The sequence below is a fragment of the Nanorana parkeri genome, unplaced genomic scaffold (genome assembly GCF_000935625.1).
Source record: "Nanorana parkeri isolate BGI_ZX_2015 unplaced genomic scaffold, ASM93562v1 scaffold49, whole genome shotgun sequence".
Lineage (NCBI taxonomy): Eukaryota > Metazoa > Chordata > Amphibia > Anura > Dicroglossidae > Nanorana > Nanorana parkeri.
Genome location: NW_017306317.1, coordinates 1,057,716 through 1,080,030, shown reverse-complemented (window position 1 = coordinate 1,080,030; position 22,315 = coordinate 1,057,716). Strand labels below are relative to the sequence as shown.

Below are 22,315 nucleotides of genomic sequence, written 5' to 3'. Positions count from 1 at the left end.
TGTTTCATGGTACACTCTTAAATTAAGAGTAAAACAGAAACTAACAGTAATGTGAACATGGTTTTTTACTCTATATTTGGTTACAGCATAATAACTCTTAAAGGCTGAATACATGTTTCAGACACCCATATTAACATATGTTATTTGGTTACAGCATAATAACTCTTAAAGGCTGAATACATGTTTCAGACACCCATATTAAGAGTCTTAATATGGGTGTCTGAAACATGTATTCAGCCTTTAAGAGTTATTATGCTGTAACCAAATATAGAGTAAAAAACCATGTTCACATTACTGTTAGTTTCTGTCTTAAAGGAGAACTTTTGGGAGAAGCTATCAATCAGGCAATATTGTTTGGATCTTACCCAGCTGCAGCACAGCTCTACACTTTCAGCATATTGCTGAACATAGCTGTGCATTTACTAATGTACCCCTGTGACCCAAAAGAGAGCTAAAGCCCCAAAAACATTTTGACTGTAGTTTTTCTTTTCAGAGTTGGTTATATGCTATAAATGAACTACAGGGGCCCTTTTACATTAATAATGTTCAGTTTTAGTGCATAATTGTACATGAGTTTTATGTGTATGAGTTATGAATGGGCTGCCAACACCCACATCAAATGAAAAAAATGAGCATGACCCTTTTTTCAAAATGCAGCATGCCACAATGCACAGTATATGCGTTGTGGTGGTTGTGCTCTCCTGTACAAAGCTTTGGAGTGCCATTCACAATGAATGGCATCGCAGCGTATCACATAAGTGAGAACGGGCCCTAAGAGTTTTGTGTAAAAGATTTACATCTAGTCAAAAGCACATCTGTAATAGAGCAATTAATTTGTAGCGCTTGTTGCAAATTACTAATACATATTTTTTGTGTGGAGTAGAGCAGAGGTCTTTTTCTTAGTTACGCTCAATGGGGTTGAGATAAAGGAATAGGGAATGTTCTTTTAGCTGAATAAATATGACTGAAGAAGCTATCTTCACATTAAATACCCAATCATTTGGTGTGATAAACATTAAAGGTTTTTTCTTTCACATGATTAGATAATTAAAGTGATTACTGCTTCTCTTTATGTGCTTGAACATTCCCTTTTGGAAAGTGAAAATTCTGTAGCCCTTTAGGAAACCATCCGCAGTAGGAAAATTAATTTAGGGTTTTTATAATTAATTTCATAGAGATTTTAACATAAGGCTTTGCAGAAGGCATGCAAGTTTACAAGATTCACTAAGGGCCTGTGTCAATGGGCTTTTGTTTTCTTCAAGTGCGTTTTGCATTCAGTCTATGGAAATACAAAACCCACTTGAAGAAGTCCAAATGCAGATTGCATGGAGGTGAACTGCAGGTCAGATGTACCTGCATGTGCGGCACAGCATGTGTCCCCTGACCCCCAGGCCTATCAGACTCTGCCGTTGCTGTTTTCACATAGCTGTGTCTCCTCAGCAGCGGGTGGGCAGGGCCTATCTTGTGCTGCTCCTGACTGACTCCTACTCCCAGTTCCAGGGATCTGTCCGCTCGTGTGGGGGGTCTGTGTACCTAATATTGTGGTGTAAACATAGGCCATGAAAAAGGCACAAAGGGGGGATTTGGGGATTTTTTTTTTCAGAGCAGGGAAGCAGAGGTCTATGGACTAGCCCTGGAGATAGCAACTACAAACATTTCTATTAAAAGGGAAAGAGAGCAGCACTAGAAAGGCAATTGGCTCCTCTGCAACCTTGAGAAGAAGATGGGGAAAAAGTGTATGTTAGCATGCCCAAAATAATTCTATGCTATGTACCCTTGAGGAGGAGGAGGAAGAAAAGTGTACACAGGTCCTGGGTGGGTCCAATGACGTCACAAGTCCTCATTGCCCTCTCCCTACTCTAGTGGTGGGCGAATCCTAAATGCTATAAAGAGTGGCACCCCATAATGAAATGCTGCTACTCTTTGCAGCATCGTCCCATGAGACCAGTTCAGGGGGGGAGCAATGATGCCCTGGGCTTACAGAATATGGTTTAATGATGTTGGGCGTCATTCAACCCAGATAAGGAGGGGCACCACATTGCTGAACTGGTGAGTTTGTGGGGGGACAATCCCAGAGTAGAAGTGAGTACTGCAGCTGAAACTATTTTCATTGCCCCTTTAAGAAAAAGTATCGGTAATTGGTATCGGCGAGTACTTAAAAAAAAAAGTATCGGTACTCGTACTCAGACCCAAAAAAGTGGTATCGGTGCATCCCTAGTTTTCATATTTGTTTTACCACTTCTAGGGAATACAACATGTGTTTTTGCCCAGGCTGGATTTGGGCTTTAACAAACAGTAAATAAGCTTTAAAACAAACCCTCAATGCCCTCTGTAGTTTCAGGCATTGTGAAGTATTTTATCCTAAAATTAATAGCAGAAGCACTTTTACTTTCTCTGATCTTCTCAGTATCTCCTGTCCCCCCTTATGGTAGTGACTTTGCATTGTTTAAGCCTTCTGATATCAAGAGCACAAAAAGTAAATTATACTAGTAAGTTAGATTTTCTGTTGTGAGTTTTGGGATGAATTGCTCCACGGTGGTTGCAGCTACAGAAAGCAGAGGTCTTGTTAATAGGTCTTGTTATAAAGCTAATTTACTGCTTGTTTAGAACATTAATACTTGAAGGTCTATAGTCAGTCTACAGTTTCATTGTAAATCCCAACTGAATTTTCAGGAAATATCAGCTAAATATATGCCAGATTCATCAAAAGAACAGGTTTGCAAAGTCTTACAGTTTTCTTTGGAAAGCAGCCACCACCTAAGCACAAAAGCTTGCTCCCGTCAGAATTTACCCAGAGTTCTTCTTTAAGGCAAATTGGGGTACTATCAACAATGATACTTTTTCAAACTTCCTGGTTGTACAATTGACACACATTGCCAATGGCTAAGTAATCAATCATTGGGCTGGGTGCTGACACATTATAAACTGAAATATGTATGGCAATGATGACAGCTGTGGTTTTCTACATACCTATCTCAGTTTATTACTTTAAATACTCCTGATCAAACAAGAATACTGAGCGATAACATGATAAGCAAGGTGTTGCTAAATGTTCTGGAATGAAAGCAGTAGACATGTAGCTATGCTTTAGCTACCCACCCACCAACACACAAGGTGAAAATGAATAAGAGCATAAAAAGCTGTATGCTGTTCTATGCAAAATGTTTGTGTTTATTATGAAAAGAGAGATACATGGATACATCTACAGGCAAAAAAGAAAACCCATTTAATCAGATTCCATCTGCATTGCCAGTACCACATCTTGTTTTGTTACTTATTTGTGAAAATCCCGAACTGCACAGTTCCTCTAGCAAACTCTTACCCATTCATGTTGGTATATGGGGCTGGATATTAGCAGTAACTTCACTCAGGAATCCTCTAAAACCAAGATGACAAACAGAAGTTTGTTGACAAATGTTAGTGAAGGGAGGGGTTTACAAGAGGAATTTGTTTAGAACAATTTACTAATCTCTAGTCCATTTTACCTTGTTACCCATCATATCCACTAATGGATGGATAGAGAAATTCAAGTGAGAACATTGTCAGGAAAAATATACAAACAAGGGACTTCAGCTGGAGATCAAGCACAGCAGTGTTTTGTTCATTATATCTCCTTACATTACTTCAATTATTTGTTCTTGGGTACAAAAGATACCAAGGTAACCAGGCATAACTAGTGTATTATAAAGAAAACCAGCAGCCAGGATAAATGCTTTTTCCATAATTATATTAATGTACTTGCGCAACATCAAAACATTGCTGGCTTGACGATATTAAATCATAGTGTAACAGGCTCCCTCTAGGGAGAAACAGCTTGAAAGTCAATTCATCTATTAAACAGAAGCTGTATTATTTACACACATACAGCGATAACAAATATGCATTCCTTTTTCAACTACGTTTCATTCTATCTTATACTCCTCTTTTTCATTTTGTCAATTGAATGGGCAAGTAGAGTTGAAAAAAATGTCATAAAGCACCAGCATCTCACTAGTTTGACCAGAAAAACTGATCTGTCTAGACTAGAGTATTACCTTGCTAACCTGTTGAAAATTAGGTTACTTACCCTCCAGAGATAACACATGTTTTTTCCAAACACGGAGATTTGACTGACAAGTTACTTGTGAAAAAGAAGGGAGTATGATAACTAATTCCCTCAAAGGCTTGCAGAAAAATCATCTGCAGATTAAATTGGATATGCAATATGTGATGGAGTGTATCTGACAACCAGCCTATGGTAATATGTCTTTTGAAGGCTTCAGAAGATGATTGTGTGTTCAATAGGCAGCAGCTAAACCACTGTCTGTTTTGGACGATGGAGTCTGGCCAGGAAGACACTGACCTGGAACAATTATGTGCATATCAGTTGATACATAAAATATTTAAAATGAAAGTGGGACAGCAGAGAAGGATTTTTTCCGCCAATGACCTTCACAGGGCCTGCCATCTCCATTATTATTGCATACTCCAATTATGTAAGATCTTTATTTTACTAATGCCTGATTTTAGATTCAATTGATATGATGTGTGTCCGATAATAATAATTTGCTGTGCCGATTGTTATAATATGCTGTATGCCAACGGTTCTCAACCTGTGGGTCGGGACCCCCTCGGGGGTCGAATGACAATTTGCCAGGGGTCGCCGGGAGTCAGTGGCATAACAACGGAGGGCCGCCGGGTAGCGATAAGGAGGCTGGCCGGGAGGAGCACAATATTGAAACAGGCAGACCCGGCGGTAATCATGTAGTTGAGTAGACCGGGCTCCTGGCTTTTGCTGTAATGATCTCAGCTCCGCCCCCTGTGCTGACTACGGTGCCGCTCATCCCACACTGTGTCTCCAGCTGTCCTCCGCCATGTGCCTTCTCTGGAGCCTCACACTACCTCCTCGGGGCCACTCTCTGCACTGTGGGAGGAGCCGTTCTCTCCTCTCTCCTCACTGCCTCCTGGTCCCGAGCTGCAGGTACTAGTCTGTGTGTGTGTGTCTATGTGTGTCTTTGTATGTATGTGTGTCATTGTATGTGTCACTGTGTTTGTCAGTGTGTGGCATTGTTTGTCCGTGTGGCATTGTATGTGTGTGTCATTGTATGTAAGTGTCATTGTATGTGTGTCACTGTGTTTGTCAGTGTGTCATTGTATGTAAGTGTGCCATGTAAGTTTGTCATTGTATGTGTGTGTCATTGTATGTGTGTGTGTGTCACTGTGTTTGTCAGTGTGTGTCATTGTTTGTCAGTGTGTCATTGTATGTGTGTGTCATTGTATGTAAGTGTCATTGTATGTGTGTGTCACTGTGTTTGTCAGTGTGTGGCATTGTTTGTCCGTGTGGCATTGTATGTGTGTGTCATTGTATGTGTGTGTCATTGTCTGTGTGTGTGTGTCACTGTGTTTGTCAGTGTGTGTCATTGTTTGTCAGTGTGTCATTGTATGTGTGTGTCATTGTATGTGTGTGTGTGTCACTGTGTTTGTCAGTGTGCAGATGCGGCTCTAGAGTTTGCGAGGCCTTAATGATCTCAGCTCCGCCCCCTGTGCTGACTTCGGTGCCGCTCATCCCACACTGTGTCTCCAGCTTAGAACCTGCTGCAGCAAAACTGACATTTGTAAAGAAAAAAAAAGCGTGCAGTCCCCCCTCCCAAACTATACCAGACTCTTTAGGTCTGGTAGGAATGTTAGGACGGACCCCATTTAAAAAAAAGAAAGAAAAAAAAGTGTGGCGCTCCCCCTTAAAGTAATACCAGGCCCTTAAGGTCTGGTAGAAATTTTAGGGAGGAGCCTCGCCCCCCAAAATGGGGGGACGGGGACGTGGGGTCCCCCCTAAACTTCCATACCAGACCCTTGATCCGAGCACAGGACTGGCAGGGCAGGAAAGGTGGGGGATGATCGAGTGCCCCCCCACCCCCCACGATACTAGGCTACATGACTTCAGCACTGGGAGGGTGCTTTTCCAGGGTCACCCCTGGAAAAGCAACTTGTCCTCGTGCCGATGGGGACAAGGGCCTCTTCCCCACAAGCCCTGGGGTGTTGGCTGTGGGGGAGCGGGCAGGGGGCTTATCCACAACAGGATACCCCTTTTAATAAAGGGGCACCCAGATGCGCCCCCCTACCTATTCACTAAAGGGTTAAATACAATTGTAAAAAAAAGATGCCAGACGTTTGACAAAATCATTCATTTGAAAATAAAAGTCTTATTGTAAAATAAATGGCCTTATAAATGGCCTTTTTTAGTTGGTCCACAAAATGTGTTAAAACTTATGAGGAAATGAGTGCTGCCTCACTAGGTTGAGTGTCACATGAGCACAGTTTGCGCTCTGCTCCCACCTTCATCCTGGGGTAGCATTTTCCAAGCATTGCTCTTACTTGCAAGAGACACTCGCTACCACCTTGATTAGTCCTTGCTACTGCCTACAATGACCTTTCACCTCTGGCCATTTGATTGTCTCTTGCACTCCAGTCAGTTCGAGAGTACCCAAGGTTTTTGCCTGGTATTCTGAGTTTGTTTGCTTCCTTGTGGTGCAGCAATTTGAATCACAAACATAAGAGGAGCAGTCCCACTTAGGCCCTAGTCACACCAGGGCGGTTGTGGATCAGCGCGGTTTCCGCACTGATTTTAAACGGGCTGTTTTGGGAGTTTGTAATTGTGTTCCAGCACTGAAACACAATGAAAAATGCCCAAAACCGCATTGAACAGCGCGGTCCCATTGAAAGCAGTATTAAAACTGCACTGATCAGCGTAGTAAAAAAGGGTCAGGGAGCAATTTGGGCGGGGGGCAGTTCGGATCGCGCTGAGCACTGTATGGGATCGTTCATCCGCGTGGCAGATCCGTGTGGCTGAACCACCCTGGTGTGAACGCAGCCTAAATCATGTCTCTCTGGCTCTTGATCCACTGGGGCACCCTGCCCTGTTCCCTCTCAAGGACCTAACATTGACAGCCTGGAATGTTTTCCCCTGCTTGAGCCCTTACATCCTTCAGATTCCTCCTTGGCTTTTTTCAGATGTGGCGCCTCCCTTAGATTTAACCCGATTTTAGAGCAGTTATGCCGGATTTTATTATCTAAACTGCAATGTTATTTGCTAACTCTGACCGCAGAGGAAGTGTAGCACAAAGCCTTCCCCTGCAGATTAATTATCTAATCTGCCTGCAGCCTTAGCGGTCTCTGAGCCTTTGGATACAGAGGCTCCTAGGTAGGAGTTTAGAGGGGAATTTTCTTCCCCTATCAAACATTTCTTTAGACTGGTAGGTAGGAAGTCATCTGACCACAAAGTAAGTAGTTCAATAGCTGATTCAAGAGCTCGAAAGTGATATTCCCTTCTATGTGCAGTCAGGGCCGGATTTACTCTTCCCCAAGGCCAGGTTCGGCAATGTGCCCCCCTCCCAGCCGACCCCACCCATCAATGGAAAATGTCAACCAGATGGCAGGGCAACAAGGTTTTTTTTAATTTACTTTTTTACATTTTTATTTATCTTATAGTTTACTTTTTTTATTTTTTATAATTTTTTTATCTTATTGTTTTTTATAATTATTTTCTTTTTTTAAAATTGTTTCTTATTATTTTTTACTTTTTAATCACCTGTTTATTTTTTATGTAATTATTTCTTATTATTTTTTAAATTTTCTATTTCATTTTTTTAATCAATTTTTTTTCCACTTAACTTTATTGCTATCACACAGGAGCTAACAATCTCCTGTGTGATAGCAATTGGAGGTGACAGGTTCTCTTTATTGAACCCATCTCCTCCAGGACAGGAGTTCTAGTACTGTGCTAGAACTCCTGTGACAGCAGAGAGGGGAAGACTGCTCTCCCCTCATACTACACGGAGCGGCAGGGTTACTTTTAACCCTGCAGCTCTGCTAACTGCATCGGCGGCAGCTACTTGGAGCAGAGACTCGGCGGCTGGGGGAGGACGGAGCCCGGCGGACGATGCAAGCGAGGAAAGAGGGATGTGCGGGGGCGGGGACTGCAAACTTATTACAAGTGATCTCGGGTACATCGCCCAGATCACTTGTAAACGTCCACGGCTTCCCCATACTTACCACCCGGCGCCCGGAACTTTATGTTCTGGGCGTCGGGGGATTCCACGCCGGTGCAGCCCCTCTGCGCCCTGCCGCCCCGAGGCTGGGCCTTGGTGGCCTTGTGGGTAATCTGGGGCTGTGTACAGTACTAAATGACCCACCCTCCCTCAAGCCAAAGTGTTAATAAACAGCTTGTGGCCCACACTTCTTTATCCTGGGAAGGTTATCTTGGACCCCTTTGGATATGGGGGGAGTTTTGTTAATATAGTCACATGTCTGTACATACATATAGAATTTATTAAAACCCTGGGGGAGGCCATGTTACACTGTTTCTACGCCCGCCCACCCGGCCAGTAATCAGCAATGTTTTTAAGTGGGTGGCTCCAGACCTATAGTATGCCTCATTCTTTGCATCTGATGAAGTGTACTCATCCAAGAAATGTGTTGAGCTGAGTTGATTCCCATCCAAACAATTAGACTGTGTTTAATGTGGTATAATGTAACGTATAGAAATGTGATAGTATTATGCAATTGTGCTTTTATGTATTATGCAATTACCTGTCTGGAACAGGAGAAAGTCATTTTTCTGGCATGGGATCATGTAATGAGGCTTAATGGTCGATGTAAGCCATATTTTATTGATGTATTGTCTCTTTTATTTATGGTTTTATGATGGAGTATATGTTCAATAAAAATTAATGTAATTTAAAGGTGAATTTTGGGTAGAGTGAAATACACTCATCCCCATGATTAAAACCGAAGTGTGACCCTGAAGCTGTCACAAGTCGGCTCTTTTGATCAAGAACTGAGTGATTGTATACCGCTCAATTCCAAATCTGCTCCCTACAGTGAGCGGTGACTTTCAGTCACCACTCCCTACAGGGGTTCCCCTCTCCCTTCTCTGTTCCTCCAGTGCTGACTGGAGGGACGGATGGGGGAAGGGGGGCACAGCTGGCAGGTCAATCAGGCAGCGTGGTGGATCCCGACAGTATTGTTGGGATCTTTCCCAGCTGCATCGGGGTTCTGCAATAGCACGCTATATACTGAGTTTTGGGTCACAGGAGGACATTAGTAAGAGAACTATGGCAAAAAAGGTTGGGCCATGGTTCTCTTTTTTTTAAATTAACTGGTTTCTGTGGGTGCCTAAAAAGTCTGGCATTTCGTGTACATTGCTGTCTCCAATTCACTCAGCTCTGCTTATCTGAACTTCCTGCCCAGTACAAGATCACAAGCAGCAGAGAAGTCTCCAGCAACTGTCCATGCTTGGAGAAAGGAAGGGAGGAGGGGGGAGCAGAGAGGTAGCTTGCCTTGCTGTGCCTATATGTTTGTGGAGACACATGCTTACTATCGCACAAGGGTGGCTCCATAGGACACTGCAAGGAAAAGGAGCCACCCTAAAACAGTTTAGCAGGGCCAGTGCTCGGGGGACCAGCTAGTTCTACAGGAAAAGTTCAACCCCTGGGTCTCTCTCCTAGCACCTTCTATAGTCTCTGATTGTTCTTGGCAGCTTTGATAATGGCTGTAGTCTCCTTCTTTTGTGCTAGTGTGAGAATGTAATAAGGTGAAGTGGAGGCGCAAGCAGTAAACGAAAAGAAAAAGGAGAAAGCATGATTAGAGGCTGGAAAACACAACAGGAAGAGGCAGCATACAATGAATGCAACAGAGAAAGAACATTTGCATCAACATTGCAGGCCAAACAGTAAGAGCCCCTTCACATAGGCATTCCAATCAAGTCTGCCTGTCATTTTTTCAGGTGGAACTGATCGGAAGGACAATGTTCGTCTATGGGCAGCTGGATCTAAATGGAATTGCGTCTATTTACATCCGATTACCCCGGACTCTGGCCAGGTCTGGAAAACCAAATGGAGCAGAATTCCGTTTTGGTGGACCTGATTGTGGCAGAACGGGGGGATAAATTGATACAAAAGGATATGTGTCCGTTTACATCCGAATCCCCAAAGACCAACATGGGTCTAGTAATTTCATTTTTTTTCTCCATCGAAAAAATGGAGGAGAAAACTGATTGGACATGGATGTCACAACAGTGACATCCGTTCTGAAATGCTCCGATCAGCAGGGGATCTGTGCAGAAATTCCCCTGCTGAACGGAGCTGAAGGTGCCCGTGTGAAAGGGGCATAAAACGTTCTGTCAATAGGCAAAAGCCCAATGATCACACCAACCATTATAAGTCTCCTGCAGCGCTACTCTCCCGGATCACTAAGTGCTATCCCTCATGCAAAGGTAATTCTAATTTTAAAAAAATATACAAAGCATATCCCTCACAGTGCTCCTGCCATGGAATACCCCTCCTATTTCTGTTATTGTATTACAGAAATATCATAAACCCACTCCCCTGTCTCATCAGGAACAGAATAACAATCTAGCAGCCATAGCAAATATAATTAATCATCACAGCCACACAATAAACAACACGTCTGTGCAGCTTAGTCCACAGTCTTCAAGGATACAACTATAATAGTGTTCCAGTTAAAAAGGCCATTCTCCGTTACAGAAGTATGTATTCCAATGTCTGTTACAATACACACTTGTGTTGCTGGAATGGAATATCCATTATCTCTTCTCTCATCCTAAGTTGTGACCTCAACTTAATATGTTCTTATGTTATATGTTGCTGGTTATTAGTTTTCTATATTTCCGGAGTTCTACATGACAACTCTCAGGTTGGTTTTCAACCCTTTTCAATTCCAATGCTTACTGAGGGGGCTTCTAAGAACTTTGGTTCTTTGAATATCCTGAAACTTACCACTGCCCCATCAGCAGGTTTAATCAGGTGTACTTCTGATTTTATGTATTTGAATTTTACATGTTAATGCACTCCCGACCATGGTTGCATGAATGAAGTACACTTTCAAATTTAGTTCAGAAGAGTAATTCTCACAAGGAATACTCTCCTCATTACTCTATTTCTTATCAAGCTATTATAACAAGCTGTTTTATCCCATTTACAGATCATTGCACAACTGTAATCATATGCTGCCTGCTCCTGTGCTCCCCTTGTTATGTATTGCTCCCATTGGATTTCCTCCTTTGACTACAGTTTTATATTCATAACCATTTCATCATCTCTGTATGCTAAGCCATTTAAAACTATGCCAATATGCCTATATCCATTGCATTCAGAACACCACTGTACCTCATAATAGGAGTCATTATCTGTACTAAACTATAGGGGAATGATGCTCCCATCAAATAAACGCTATCTGGTTTAACTCTATCCACCAATGGACAGCAACACATTGTGGAAACAGAGGATCTTTTAGAATTTGTGACCCAACAATCATGTTTACCTAAAGAAGAACTCCAGGGAAAAGATTTATTAACCCCTGCAAAGGGGCTACCCCCACACTGCAGGGATTAACTCCTTGTTTTTGTCTAGGTGCTGAAAATGTTTTATACTCACCCGAACTGCGGAGCTGACTTCCTGCTTCTACGGTCACTGAAGCGAGTCTCCTCCTCTTCTGCACAGATTGAATGTTCCTTAGCACCTTCACATCTATACACTTGTATTGGACGTGATAACACAAGGATTCTTAGACCACTGCAGAAGCAGATGAGAGGGGTGCCGCAAACCCACACTTGAGGGGATCACCACGTGCCTTGTGCTACACTAGGTGAGAGGTTCATCAGACTCCTCCTAGTGCAGCAGTGTCAGTACTTCAAGAGTCTGCACTGGTCCTGGTTCTCTTCCTCTTTCAGCATCCCAGGCCTCCTCCATGTTGTAGGCCTCAGGGAAACCTCTTCCCTCACACCAGCCCATGCCCACCCCTAGGCCTCAGGCCTAGCCTGGGGGGCAGGCTGAAAAGGCTGGTCCCAGCTAGTCTGAGCACATGGCAAATCCCACCAATATATGTACCCTATCCCAGCATGCACCACTGGCTGAGAGAGAAACTCAGTGATTGGCTGCTGTACTGTACATACACTACAGTGCTTCTCATCGGCTGTCCCACAATATGACAGAGTCACACTCTGCCCGGGGGGTACAGGCAATGCTAGACACCTGGGATTAACCAGATAATTGCCACTACAAATCCAGCCAGGCTAACTACAGTCCTGGCTATTATTAAATGTCTAGTAGCCACATCACAGAAGGTGATGGGGGCTACACAAGCAAAGTAGTAACAAAAACTTCTGTGTTTAATCAATTTTTTTTGCCATATAAATTCCTAATGGTACTATACATACAGAAGTGTTTTCATTCTGTACATACATTATGCACTCTGCCTTTAAGAGCACACACAGTGTGTGCACACTTCCCTAGCACTATACTCTTTTTAGAAGCAGGGGGCGCTGGAGGCATTGCAGGATCTACTGAGCTCGGCTGAGCCTCTACAGCAGCCGAGCCCACAACAGCCGAGCCCACAACAGCCGAGCCCATCATCCCTGCTTAGCCTGACAACGTGGGACCCGAAGCAGCGGCAGGCCCATGGAAAATAGACATGACATGTGGGCCGTGCCCGCGGCCCGCAACAGGTAAGTCCTGACAATAATAGTGGTTTGGAACTAATAAGGCTTCTAATGAAGATAAAGCAGAGAAAAATGAATAAAGTTAATGAAAAAATAAGGGAGCAAAGGGAAAGCTGATCCCATGTATATACTGCACAGATTATGAAACTTTTTATAAGGATACACAGGATTATTTATAAAAAAAATAGATCAAGAGGATAAACACACTAAACACACTAAAAGCAAAACATATAAAAGGGATTTTGGAGATCATAAACATAACCAGATCTTTTAAATGGCAAATAAAAATTACAGAACTTGATAATCCATTATCAACAGACTCTTCTCCTGTGAAGAGAAACACATTTCTCGAGTTTTATCGGTCAGGGCAAGAGGTAACCAGAGCAAAAAGTCCAGTAAGGTACATGGGACAAGAACAAGTGATGTATCAACATGGAATAGAAATAATGGTTCTTATAATTTTAATTGCGAGAATCAGTATCATGTAAGACAACATTTTCAGCCCAGTCCGCCAATGAGGCAGCAGCAGAGAAGTTAGGGCTATAAACGACTGGATGGATTTAGAAATGTTGACAATGCCCCTGAACCATTGTTTATGGTTTAAGTTCAAAACAGATTTGCTTCTTTAATACAAACGAATGAAGTAGAGGTTAGACCAACACCTTTTTCAGGAAGGAGATAGTTAGAAAAAGCAGGGAGGAAGTGGGATACAGTGAGTTTTTGGTCCCCATGGTTAATAAGAGGAGGGGATGCAAGGCAGGCAAACAGCACCAAATAAAAAAGAAAAAGGAAGAGATTTTTAATTTGAGTTCGGCTTCCGTGAATCAAGAGGAATTGGTGGGTCTCAACAAAGGTTTAACATTTGCCTCTAAAGGAGAACTATGAGGTGAGTGATTTTCACTCAACCTCATAATTGCCAGCAGTAGATCTATGCAAAAAAGCTGAGGGTTTAGAAACCCTTTAAGTTAGTTTTAGTGTACAAAACCACAATATAATACCCATTTTTTGTCACAGATAAAAGAAGAGGTTAGGACGAGTAAATAGATACCCAACATGCGAAGCTTAAAAATTGCGTGCAACTGTGATATGGCGACAAAAAAATGATACACCAAATTGTCCATAGGCAACGCTTTTGAAAGCCCATACAGGTCATCAGTTTAGATTATAACCGTAAATATTGTCCCTAGAATTATTGCTTTCACTCTGGCGCATGCAGTGATGCCTAACTTGTAGTGCAATCATCGTTTTCCTACGTAGGCACGCTTGGTGCGTGTTTACGTTAGAATGCGTATGTTCGCAGGGGACTTACTTTTTTTTGTATTTTCAAATGTATTTTATTTCACTTTATTTTTTAAAAACTTTTTTTACTTCATTACTATCACATAGGGGGGGCTTACAAGCCCCTTATGTGATAGGACATTGAAGGCGACATTTTAAAGGTGACTGTTTAAGGTGACATTAGGGATCTGTTAAGCTCACCAAATAGTAAAGTATGTCACCAGTGCACCATGGTTCAATCTTCAATCAGCAATCATTTTATTGATACACACACATCTTGTCACATTGCAACGTTTGGGGGCCACTCGGAGTCCCTTCATCGTCATGCCAAATGAAGGGACCCTGAGTGGCCTAGAAACCACAGTCACTTCAGGACCCACCATAAGGGACGTTCCAGTAAGGAGTGGTTCCAGTAAGGAACTCCAGTAAGGAACTCTTCTACATATTAGCCTCACCACACAAATTACAATCTGATTGTACAATCTCCTTTAGATCTACCAACAAGTGTGTAGTACTTGTAGTACTACCTGATTGTATACAGATTGATTGATTGGATAGATTGAGAAGGTCCTCATAGATTTAGTAAATGTAAAGTTGATTGTACAGAGATTGTATGGCCAGATTACAACATGTGTGTTGACCCTTTGACCCCTAGTGTCACCTTTCCAGTGAAAAGAAGCTATTCAGGTGCAAGCCAGGCAATGATGGCTGGGAACCATTCAACAGGGAGGAGATCGGTGAACTAATGTTTGTTTGCCTTGATCCCCTCTACCTGCCGACATCCGTGATGCCACTCCCAGGCCTGCAGGAGGAGCAGTGGGGCACGGAAAGCAAGTTGGGGGTGTCGGGTGGGGATGGATGACTCTTTACCTGACCCAGGAAGTGATCTGGCAGCAGTTCAGCCTCCAGAATGGATACAGCCACTAAGAGTCTATTTAAAGGGGCCTGCTGCCAGTAGCGTACAGTGAAAGGGTTAAAGGCTCTTGGTAATAACAAACAACATGAATATAATAATAATGTATTGCATGTGAGATAGGGACCTTAGATGGTAAGCGCCTTGATAGCAGGGACTGATGTGAATGTGCACTCTGTCGGCTCTATATAAATACCAATAATAACTAAATAATAAAGGAGGGAGTTAGCCAAAAAAGAAGCTGTCTGGATTTATGAGGCTGTTACTTTGACCCCCCAGGGCCTTGAACATCGATTTTTTTTATCACTCTTTTATTAGTGATACTTAGTTTGCTGTAAATGGTAGTAAGGATATTTCTGTTACAGGTAATGTTATTAAAATTCATAACACCTTAGAGAAATTACATCACATCATAGTTAACACTGGTGTGTGCTGTGATATTGCAATTAAAGGCGTTGATGGGTAAGAGTATAGAGTATAAAAGAATTTATCAAGTTAGTAGTATATGATGGTGAGCAGAGATTTGTTTGGTTTAAGAGGATTTGGTTTAGTCAGGTTGCTATGGTCATCACAGGAGACGAATGAAGTAAATCTGATGTAAAGTTCATGCAGAGTTAAGTGTTGTGGAAGTGGGTAGAACTTGGTGCACAGTTGGAGCAACACAGCAGTGAATTTCCTACTTGTTAGCAGTATACCCACTAATATTGGAATGAGCTGTATATTATCTGGTGCAGATTTTAATGTGAGTGTTTTATATTAATTTAATAACATTTATGCATTTTTGAAATGGAGAGCACTATGGCCTGTTTGTTCCTGTGCATGTAATATGACCTGGAGGAAAGAAAGTGGAGAACTATATTAAGAGAGCCATCATTGGAGGAAGGTGAAGGGTCCATTAGCCACCAGCGGATGAATACTCTTCCCTTATAGGGGATCAGATTATGGTGATCTTTTAGATTTGAAAGGTCTAACCCTAAAGGTCAGCCAATTTAAATGTGGGGGAGAGCACATTGTGAGTGAAGCCATATTTAGGCTCACTGGTCGTGGAAAACAATATCTATGGATATATCACAAGTAAAGATTAATTTAAAAAAAAGAGGACCTGTTTTTTTTGTTTTTTTTTAAGCATTTATGTTTTTTGTATGTCAAATATGATTTGTTGGGGAAATATGTTATTTTTTTTCCCTTAAATAAGGACTTTACTTATATTCATGTTTATTTACCTATAAGCGTATATTAATTGATCTGACACAGAACTTTGATCCAACCACCAGCTGTGATTGACAGCACACACCTTGAAATCTGCAAAGCTGTAGTAGAAACTAATGCAAACAAATAGTCAATAAAGATTTTAAAAAGTATTTCAATGAAATGTGAACTGTCATACACAGCTGGTGGTCGGACCAAATGTCCAAGTCACATCCAGCCTCTCTGTACTGCCTGTTTGTGTTGGCACACAGAGCAGCTGAACGCATCACAGTAGTGCTTGAGGGGGGAGCCTGCATGCAACACTGGCTCCGCTGAGACGGCACAAGTAGTAGCAGTAACAAGACATTCCTGTGCAAAATAACAGACAGTGAAGACTACATATATTATTAAAGGAGAACTATGAGGTGAGTGCTTTCCACTCACCTCATAGTTCTAGCCGACCTGTGACAATGAGACTGTCACAGGTCGGCTCAGTAGATCGGGAGGTGAGCGAACACATACCAGGTTCGCTCGCCTCTCGATCCTGTCACGGCTATCTGCCGTGACAGGGGGAGGGGCTGGATTCCCCTCTCCCTGCTCCGATCTGCCAGCGCTGACTGGCGGAACGGACGGGGGAGGGGGCGGGTACAGCTGGCTCTGCCTCTACATAGGCAGAGCCAGCTGTCACTCACGCAGCTGGGCGGATCCCGTCATCTACGTCGGGATCCGCTCCGGCTGCGGTGTCTCAGTATACCGCGAGCTGTAGCTCGCGGTTTACTGAGCCTAGGGTGACGGGAGGACGCTAGTTTGTGTCCTCCCGTTACCCTAAGGAGAACTATGGGGAAAAACACTGACCCCATAGTTCTCCTTTAAAGAAGCTTACATGTAAGTGTAGCTATGCGATAGCACAATTTAGCTGCAAAAGTGGAAATATGGTTTAAGAAGTAGCTTTTAGGCCCCTCTACACATAAGGGAGACTTGCTTGCATCTCTGTAGCCCCTGTAAAGGTAACGAGAAAAAAACTGCACAGAGTGATTTCATAGCTTGTTTTTCCAATGTCTTATTAACAGCTCATTTCAAGTTGTGAAGAAACTTGACAACTTGTTATAAAGTTTCCACTGTTGAAGAAACAGTGCTACTTCCCCATGCATATTCTGCGTTTGGTCATGTAACCTTACTAATCACTTGGTCAAGCACAAGGAACATATTGAGAAGCGCCACATAACTCTGTGCCAGCCCTGAACCTATGCAATGCAGCATCATCTGAAAGCACCTTTCTGCTGGATGTGCTGTGTTCCATCCAACACAAATTTTTATTTGCGTGAGAAGAGGGGAAACAGTTCTGCCAGACTATTATTAGTGAACATGCTTCCATTTACCACATTTCCTGTGTTGTGAATAGGGCAGGAATTGAGGAAAATCTACCCAATTGGGATACAGTACCTACCTGACAGAGGTCTGCTCCTTTTTCCACTCTGACCAAGGTTAAAATGTTTTGATTGGAGCTTAATTGGCCAATATTACTGCATCAGCGATAATTATCAATGGCTCAGCAAACTCTGTACTGAATGTGTTATTGCAGGGACAGTTGCTATATGGTGTGCAGTAAGGTAGATGGGCTATTAGGCGTGGGAACTTCAGGTCCAAAACTTTCAACCCCCCCAGGTCTATAGATGTTGCACTGATTATAACAGAATGCCCTTCTGTAACGGAAAATAAACTAAAAATATAGAGAAATATATAATCTAAAAAAGTAAAGAAGCAATGAACAAAGAAAGAGGGTGTAGGAAAATAAAATTGCTGTGAACCAATCAAATACTATTGTCATTTTATTCAACGAAGAAGACCAAGAGTGTTTTTAATTCACCACTAAAGAGCAATAAACTCTCAGTTCCTCTATTTATAGTGCAAGGTGGCAATCTATCAACTGAGGAAATTACAGATGTGATTCCTCCACTCTTCGGCTGCATAGTAACAATCACCAGGGACAGCTTATATCAGAGATTGCCAAACATAACCAGGTTGCATATAGGGTTAATGGATTTGCTCAAAGAAAATATTCCTCTGCAAGAAGTGTTCAGCACATTATGGGCAGGGGTAGAGGAATAGATGTCTGTTGTCACATGAATGTGGGAAACCCAGACCTCGGGATGTCCCCATTAAATAATTGAAAGCTCTAAGACAGGGTTGAAGGCACCCCTAAAAGAATGGCACACTGTTAATGACGCTATAACACCATAAGAGCAAGTTTGAGGAAAATAAAAAGTTAAAAAAAGACTCCAGTGAAAGTCAGATAGAAGATCCACGTGTTTATTTTTAAAAAAGTTGGTCACTAGTCAATATATAGAAAAACATTTGAAGTCAAAATATTATGACAAGTACTTTCTATTACACCTATATTTTCAAATATCATACCACACATTTCATCTCTACGAAATTACAAAGATCCTGAAATTGTCTTAAAGCTGAAAATGGAACATGTTGCAATGAATAAGCTATAAACATATAAATACATGTACAAAAACAACATGGGCATTTGTTAGAATCTGAATTTATGTTCTAATTTCTAAAATAGCACAGCTTTATCTTTTAGGTATAGGTGTGTGTGCTGTCAGTCACTTTTATTATCTCCATGTCACAGTAGAAATGCCAACCTACTATCGGGCTTTAAGAGAAAAGCTGCCAATACACAAAGAGGCGAATTTATTAAAACTAGAGCAGACAAAATCTGGAGCAGCTGTGCATTGCAACCAATCAGCTTCTCTATTTCATTCTGAAATCTTAACTGAAAAAAACTGAAGATAGAAGCTGAGTGGTTGCCATGGGTACCTGCTCTAGATTCTGTCTGGTTCAGTTTTGATAAATTACCCCAAAGTGTTTTGTTTTCTTTTATGCAATCTTATCAACACCAATTGATATGGCAGGATTTTTGAGTTTCTGTTATCAGCACTGAGCTCACGCAGGAGATGTGGTGCCAAAAAAAACCCAAAACAATCTCATATGCAGTGGACTATATTGTACATGCCAATGGCCAGGGAACCCCAGCGCCTCCAACCTGAGTAAATATACAAAATAAGAAAGAAAAGGTTCTCGTGAAGAGCTGGATAAATGTGATCCTTTTACTAAACCATTGACACAAAAAAAAAACTGACCCAACACAAAAATACTTCCCACTGTGACATAAAAAAATATATGACTACGTTGTCAATCTGTCGCTAATCACTCATACCTGCATATCTCAGTCACACCAACCTGGGTATTGGTAATGTGAGATTGCCTTACAGCCTGACACTCAACCTTATATTTCTGATCTGAGAGGGAGAAAATACACATAAATAGTTAAAAGCAAGTATCTCTGAAAGGTAAGGCTGAACTATTATAGCAGTTGTAAACATTTAGACTACTTCAATTGTTCATTGGTGACTTTTACTCTTTATGTAAGCCATATGAACAGTATAAACAGTAGCCCTCTTACATGTATCTCCTATTAAATTCACTTTTAATAACGACCTGCAAGCTCGCACAAACTTGCCATACAGCAGCAACATATCATTTCCTTGAAGGTTTTTCTCAGTTCTTGACTGCGCAGAGCATATATAAAAGGATCGATGACAGAATTGCACATGATCAGAATGAGATAAACATTGAAGTGTGACATGAAACAAACACAGTACGGGTTGTGGGGACAAGAGACATAGAAAATTAGATGCAGAAAGAAAGGAGCCCAACAGACTACAAAAACTCCCAGCAAGATAGTCAATGTGACTGCTCCTTTCATGTTAGCTCCTTGACGTATGGTGCTTGTCCTTGGCAGAACTGCAATCCTTTTCATATGTAACCTGGCCAGCATGAACATGTGCACATATAGAGATGCCATAAGTGCAAGCATGGTGAAGATTATACTGATTAGGCAGATGATGACTACACTACTGTCGTAAAACACAATAAACAATACACCGGAGATTGAACATGCTGTCCATATACATGTGATAATTATAAATGTTCTCTTCACTGTAATTATATTGTGATACTGAAGAGCATAGAAAATAGTAAAGTACCGATCCACTGCTATAGACAGCAGACTGCAAATAGAAGCAAGCAGGGAGCTGCAGATAATTGAATCTAAGATATTGTCAATGTTCTCGATGAGATGATGTGCCTTCTTATCAGTGTGATTTGACAGAGTAATCACAACAGTCTCAAATCCATTGGATAAACTCACAAGCATGTCCGCTACAGCCAAGCTGCAGATAAAGAAATACATAGGAGAATGCAAGTTCTTGTTTCGAGATATAGCCGCCACCACCAGAATATTTGCCAGCAGGCTCACAATGCCCAGAATTACGAACACTTCAGGTTTCACAAACAGTTGTTCGTAGCATCCTCCAGAGGGATGGTTCCTTTCGGCGCTCTCATTGGCTCCAACATGCAAGCCATAACTGTGATTGCGCAAGTGCATTAAATGCAGCCTGTGATGATGGTGATAATGATGATGTGTTAAATTCATATTGTATACTCAGTCACTAGAGCAGACAAATTCTTTGCTTCATGAACAATTATACTGTGAGCGATGTTTAACCTTTCATGGTGTATCATTCCAGATAGAAGTATTGCTTCTTACACGTCCACGCTCTGATCTCAGTAGCTTCTACCCTTGTCTCATCCATCCGTCACAGTTTTGTTGGTATTGTTTAGCTTCTTTCTCATTATCCTCTTTTTTTCCCTGAAGATATTGGTCTCCTGTGCAATTGTTAATTCAACTATGTATGAAGTGCCCCCTGTTGTGAACAGCAGAATTCAGTTACGCAGCAAATAGCAGTTTACCAGCTTATGATTTTATACAGCGTGGAAAACAGAATGAAAATCCTTGCTCCCTCCTCTGTTTTGCCTGGTAACCAATAAGAAATGAAGAGAAGCTTGGGTCAGTGTGATAATTATTCAGCAATCGGCAACTGAAATCTCTATCCACTTCATGCTGTAGTGTTTCCTGTAATGCATCACCCAAGGCAAAAATATATTAAGAGAAACTAACTCTCACCTTCTATTATCTCTCACAACACTCTATTCAGCACTGCACAGAGTGGCTGGAACAGTGAACCAGAAGAGAAAAGAAGTACCTGTGTGTGTGTGTGTGTATAAACAGTATGTGTGTGTATATGTATATTGTACCAGTCTTGCCACTCCCCGTTCTGCCCTAACATTGACTGGTCGCTGACAGCCACAATTCGCATGCTTAGATCCAGATTTTTGGCCAGTCCAGTCTTTAAACACTTTAACAATGTGCCCCTCTTGAACATTTAACTAATTCTGCTATTTTGCTGATACTCGCTTCATGGCTTGAGCGCCAACAATCATCACACATTCAAAGGCTGTTAAATCGCGTTGTTTACCCATATCTTCAGAAAAAAATTACTTCCACTGTCGTGGTAAACAACCTGCTTCCCTATTTATAATGGTCTGGCCCTCTAGCAACTTCAGCGCCAAATTATAGCTAATTATAGCCAATTTGCTATAAATCAGGTGGTCATAATAAATTTTTAGATGCGTTCATGCAAAGATTTACAACTATGTATTTTTATGTTTAAACCGAATTAACAGCGCTAGTAGGTGAATCAAATAACCATATATAAGTGTTTGTGGACTATAAGTCATAAAAAGACCATATGAATGCAAGTACCGTTAATCAATGAAAAGACATGGCACTGTACTAATAAATGAACATGTGTACGGTTGGGAGGTGACTTTTAACCAAGTGTTTCTAGGTGTCTCAGTGTGTAAAAATGAAGTGAATAAATCTACACAAATTGAAAAAGTCCTTCGCTTTTTTACACCTTAATGTGCATTGATAACATTAAGTGACAAATCATATACGTGAAAAAATTCTGGTGGGTAAACAGAAGTATAAACGAAACTAATTGTGAATGACAAATAATTGTGTTGCAAAAAAATATATAAACAGATAAAGTCTCTGTAGTAGACAGCTCCGCTTCAAAGACAGGTAGCAGAGCCTTCCAATGTTCGGTAGAGTAGTGTTTTACTGGGGTTTGTATTGAGACCAATACATCCCCCTAATAGAGTGCGTACTCACCGCAAACTTTTGACTGTAACGGGCAGCCCCAAAGGTTTTGTCTGATGGGACACCGTTACTGCGGCGTCTTTCATATCTCGTGCTTTACCATCAGTCCTCAGTGTAAAATATTCCCACAGTCATGCAAAGAAAAATTATTTCATCGGGTAATAGTTCCAAAAATAGTTTATTTAAAATTTCTTTCAAATAAAAAAATCACATTCGGCCGGTCCGAAAACAAATGTGTTTGGTATGGTAGACCCGTCCCTACGCGTTTCGTCACCACCGACGTCATCAGGGGAAATGCAGTCACATCAGTCTCTGTACAGAGGCGCTTACACTCTAATGCCCCCCAGTCACATCAGTCTCTGTACAG

At 41.7% G+C, this 22,315-nt stretch overlaps 1 protein-coding gene across 1 annotated transcript; it reads right to left on the bottom strand.

The window, feature by feature from the left end:
• Positions 1 to 19,260: 19,260 nt before the first annotated feature.
• On the bottom strand, positions 19,261 to 20,387 carry LOC108802086 (melanocortin receptor 4-like). Its single transcript, XM_018573979.1, has one exon. It carries the CDS (start codon positions 20,377 to 20,379, stop codon positions 19,372 to 19,374), a length of 1,008 nt encoding a protein of 335 aa, XP_018429481.1. The 5' UTR covers positions 20,380 to 20,387; the 3' UTR covers positions 19,261 to 19,371.
• Between the last annotated feature and the right edge of the window lie 1,928 nt (positions 20,388 to 22,315).

What these genes read in the sequence shown, in the direction of transcription:
- LOC108802086 (XM_018573979.1), bottom strand. Translation starts at nt 20,379, where the DNA reads ATGAATTTAACACATCATCATTATCACCATCATCACAGGCTGCATTTA.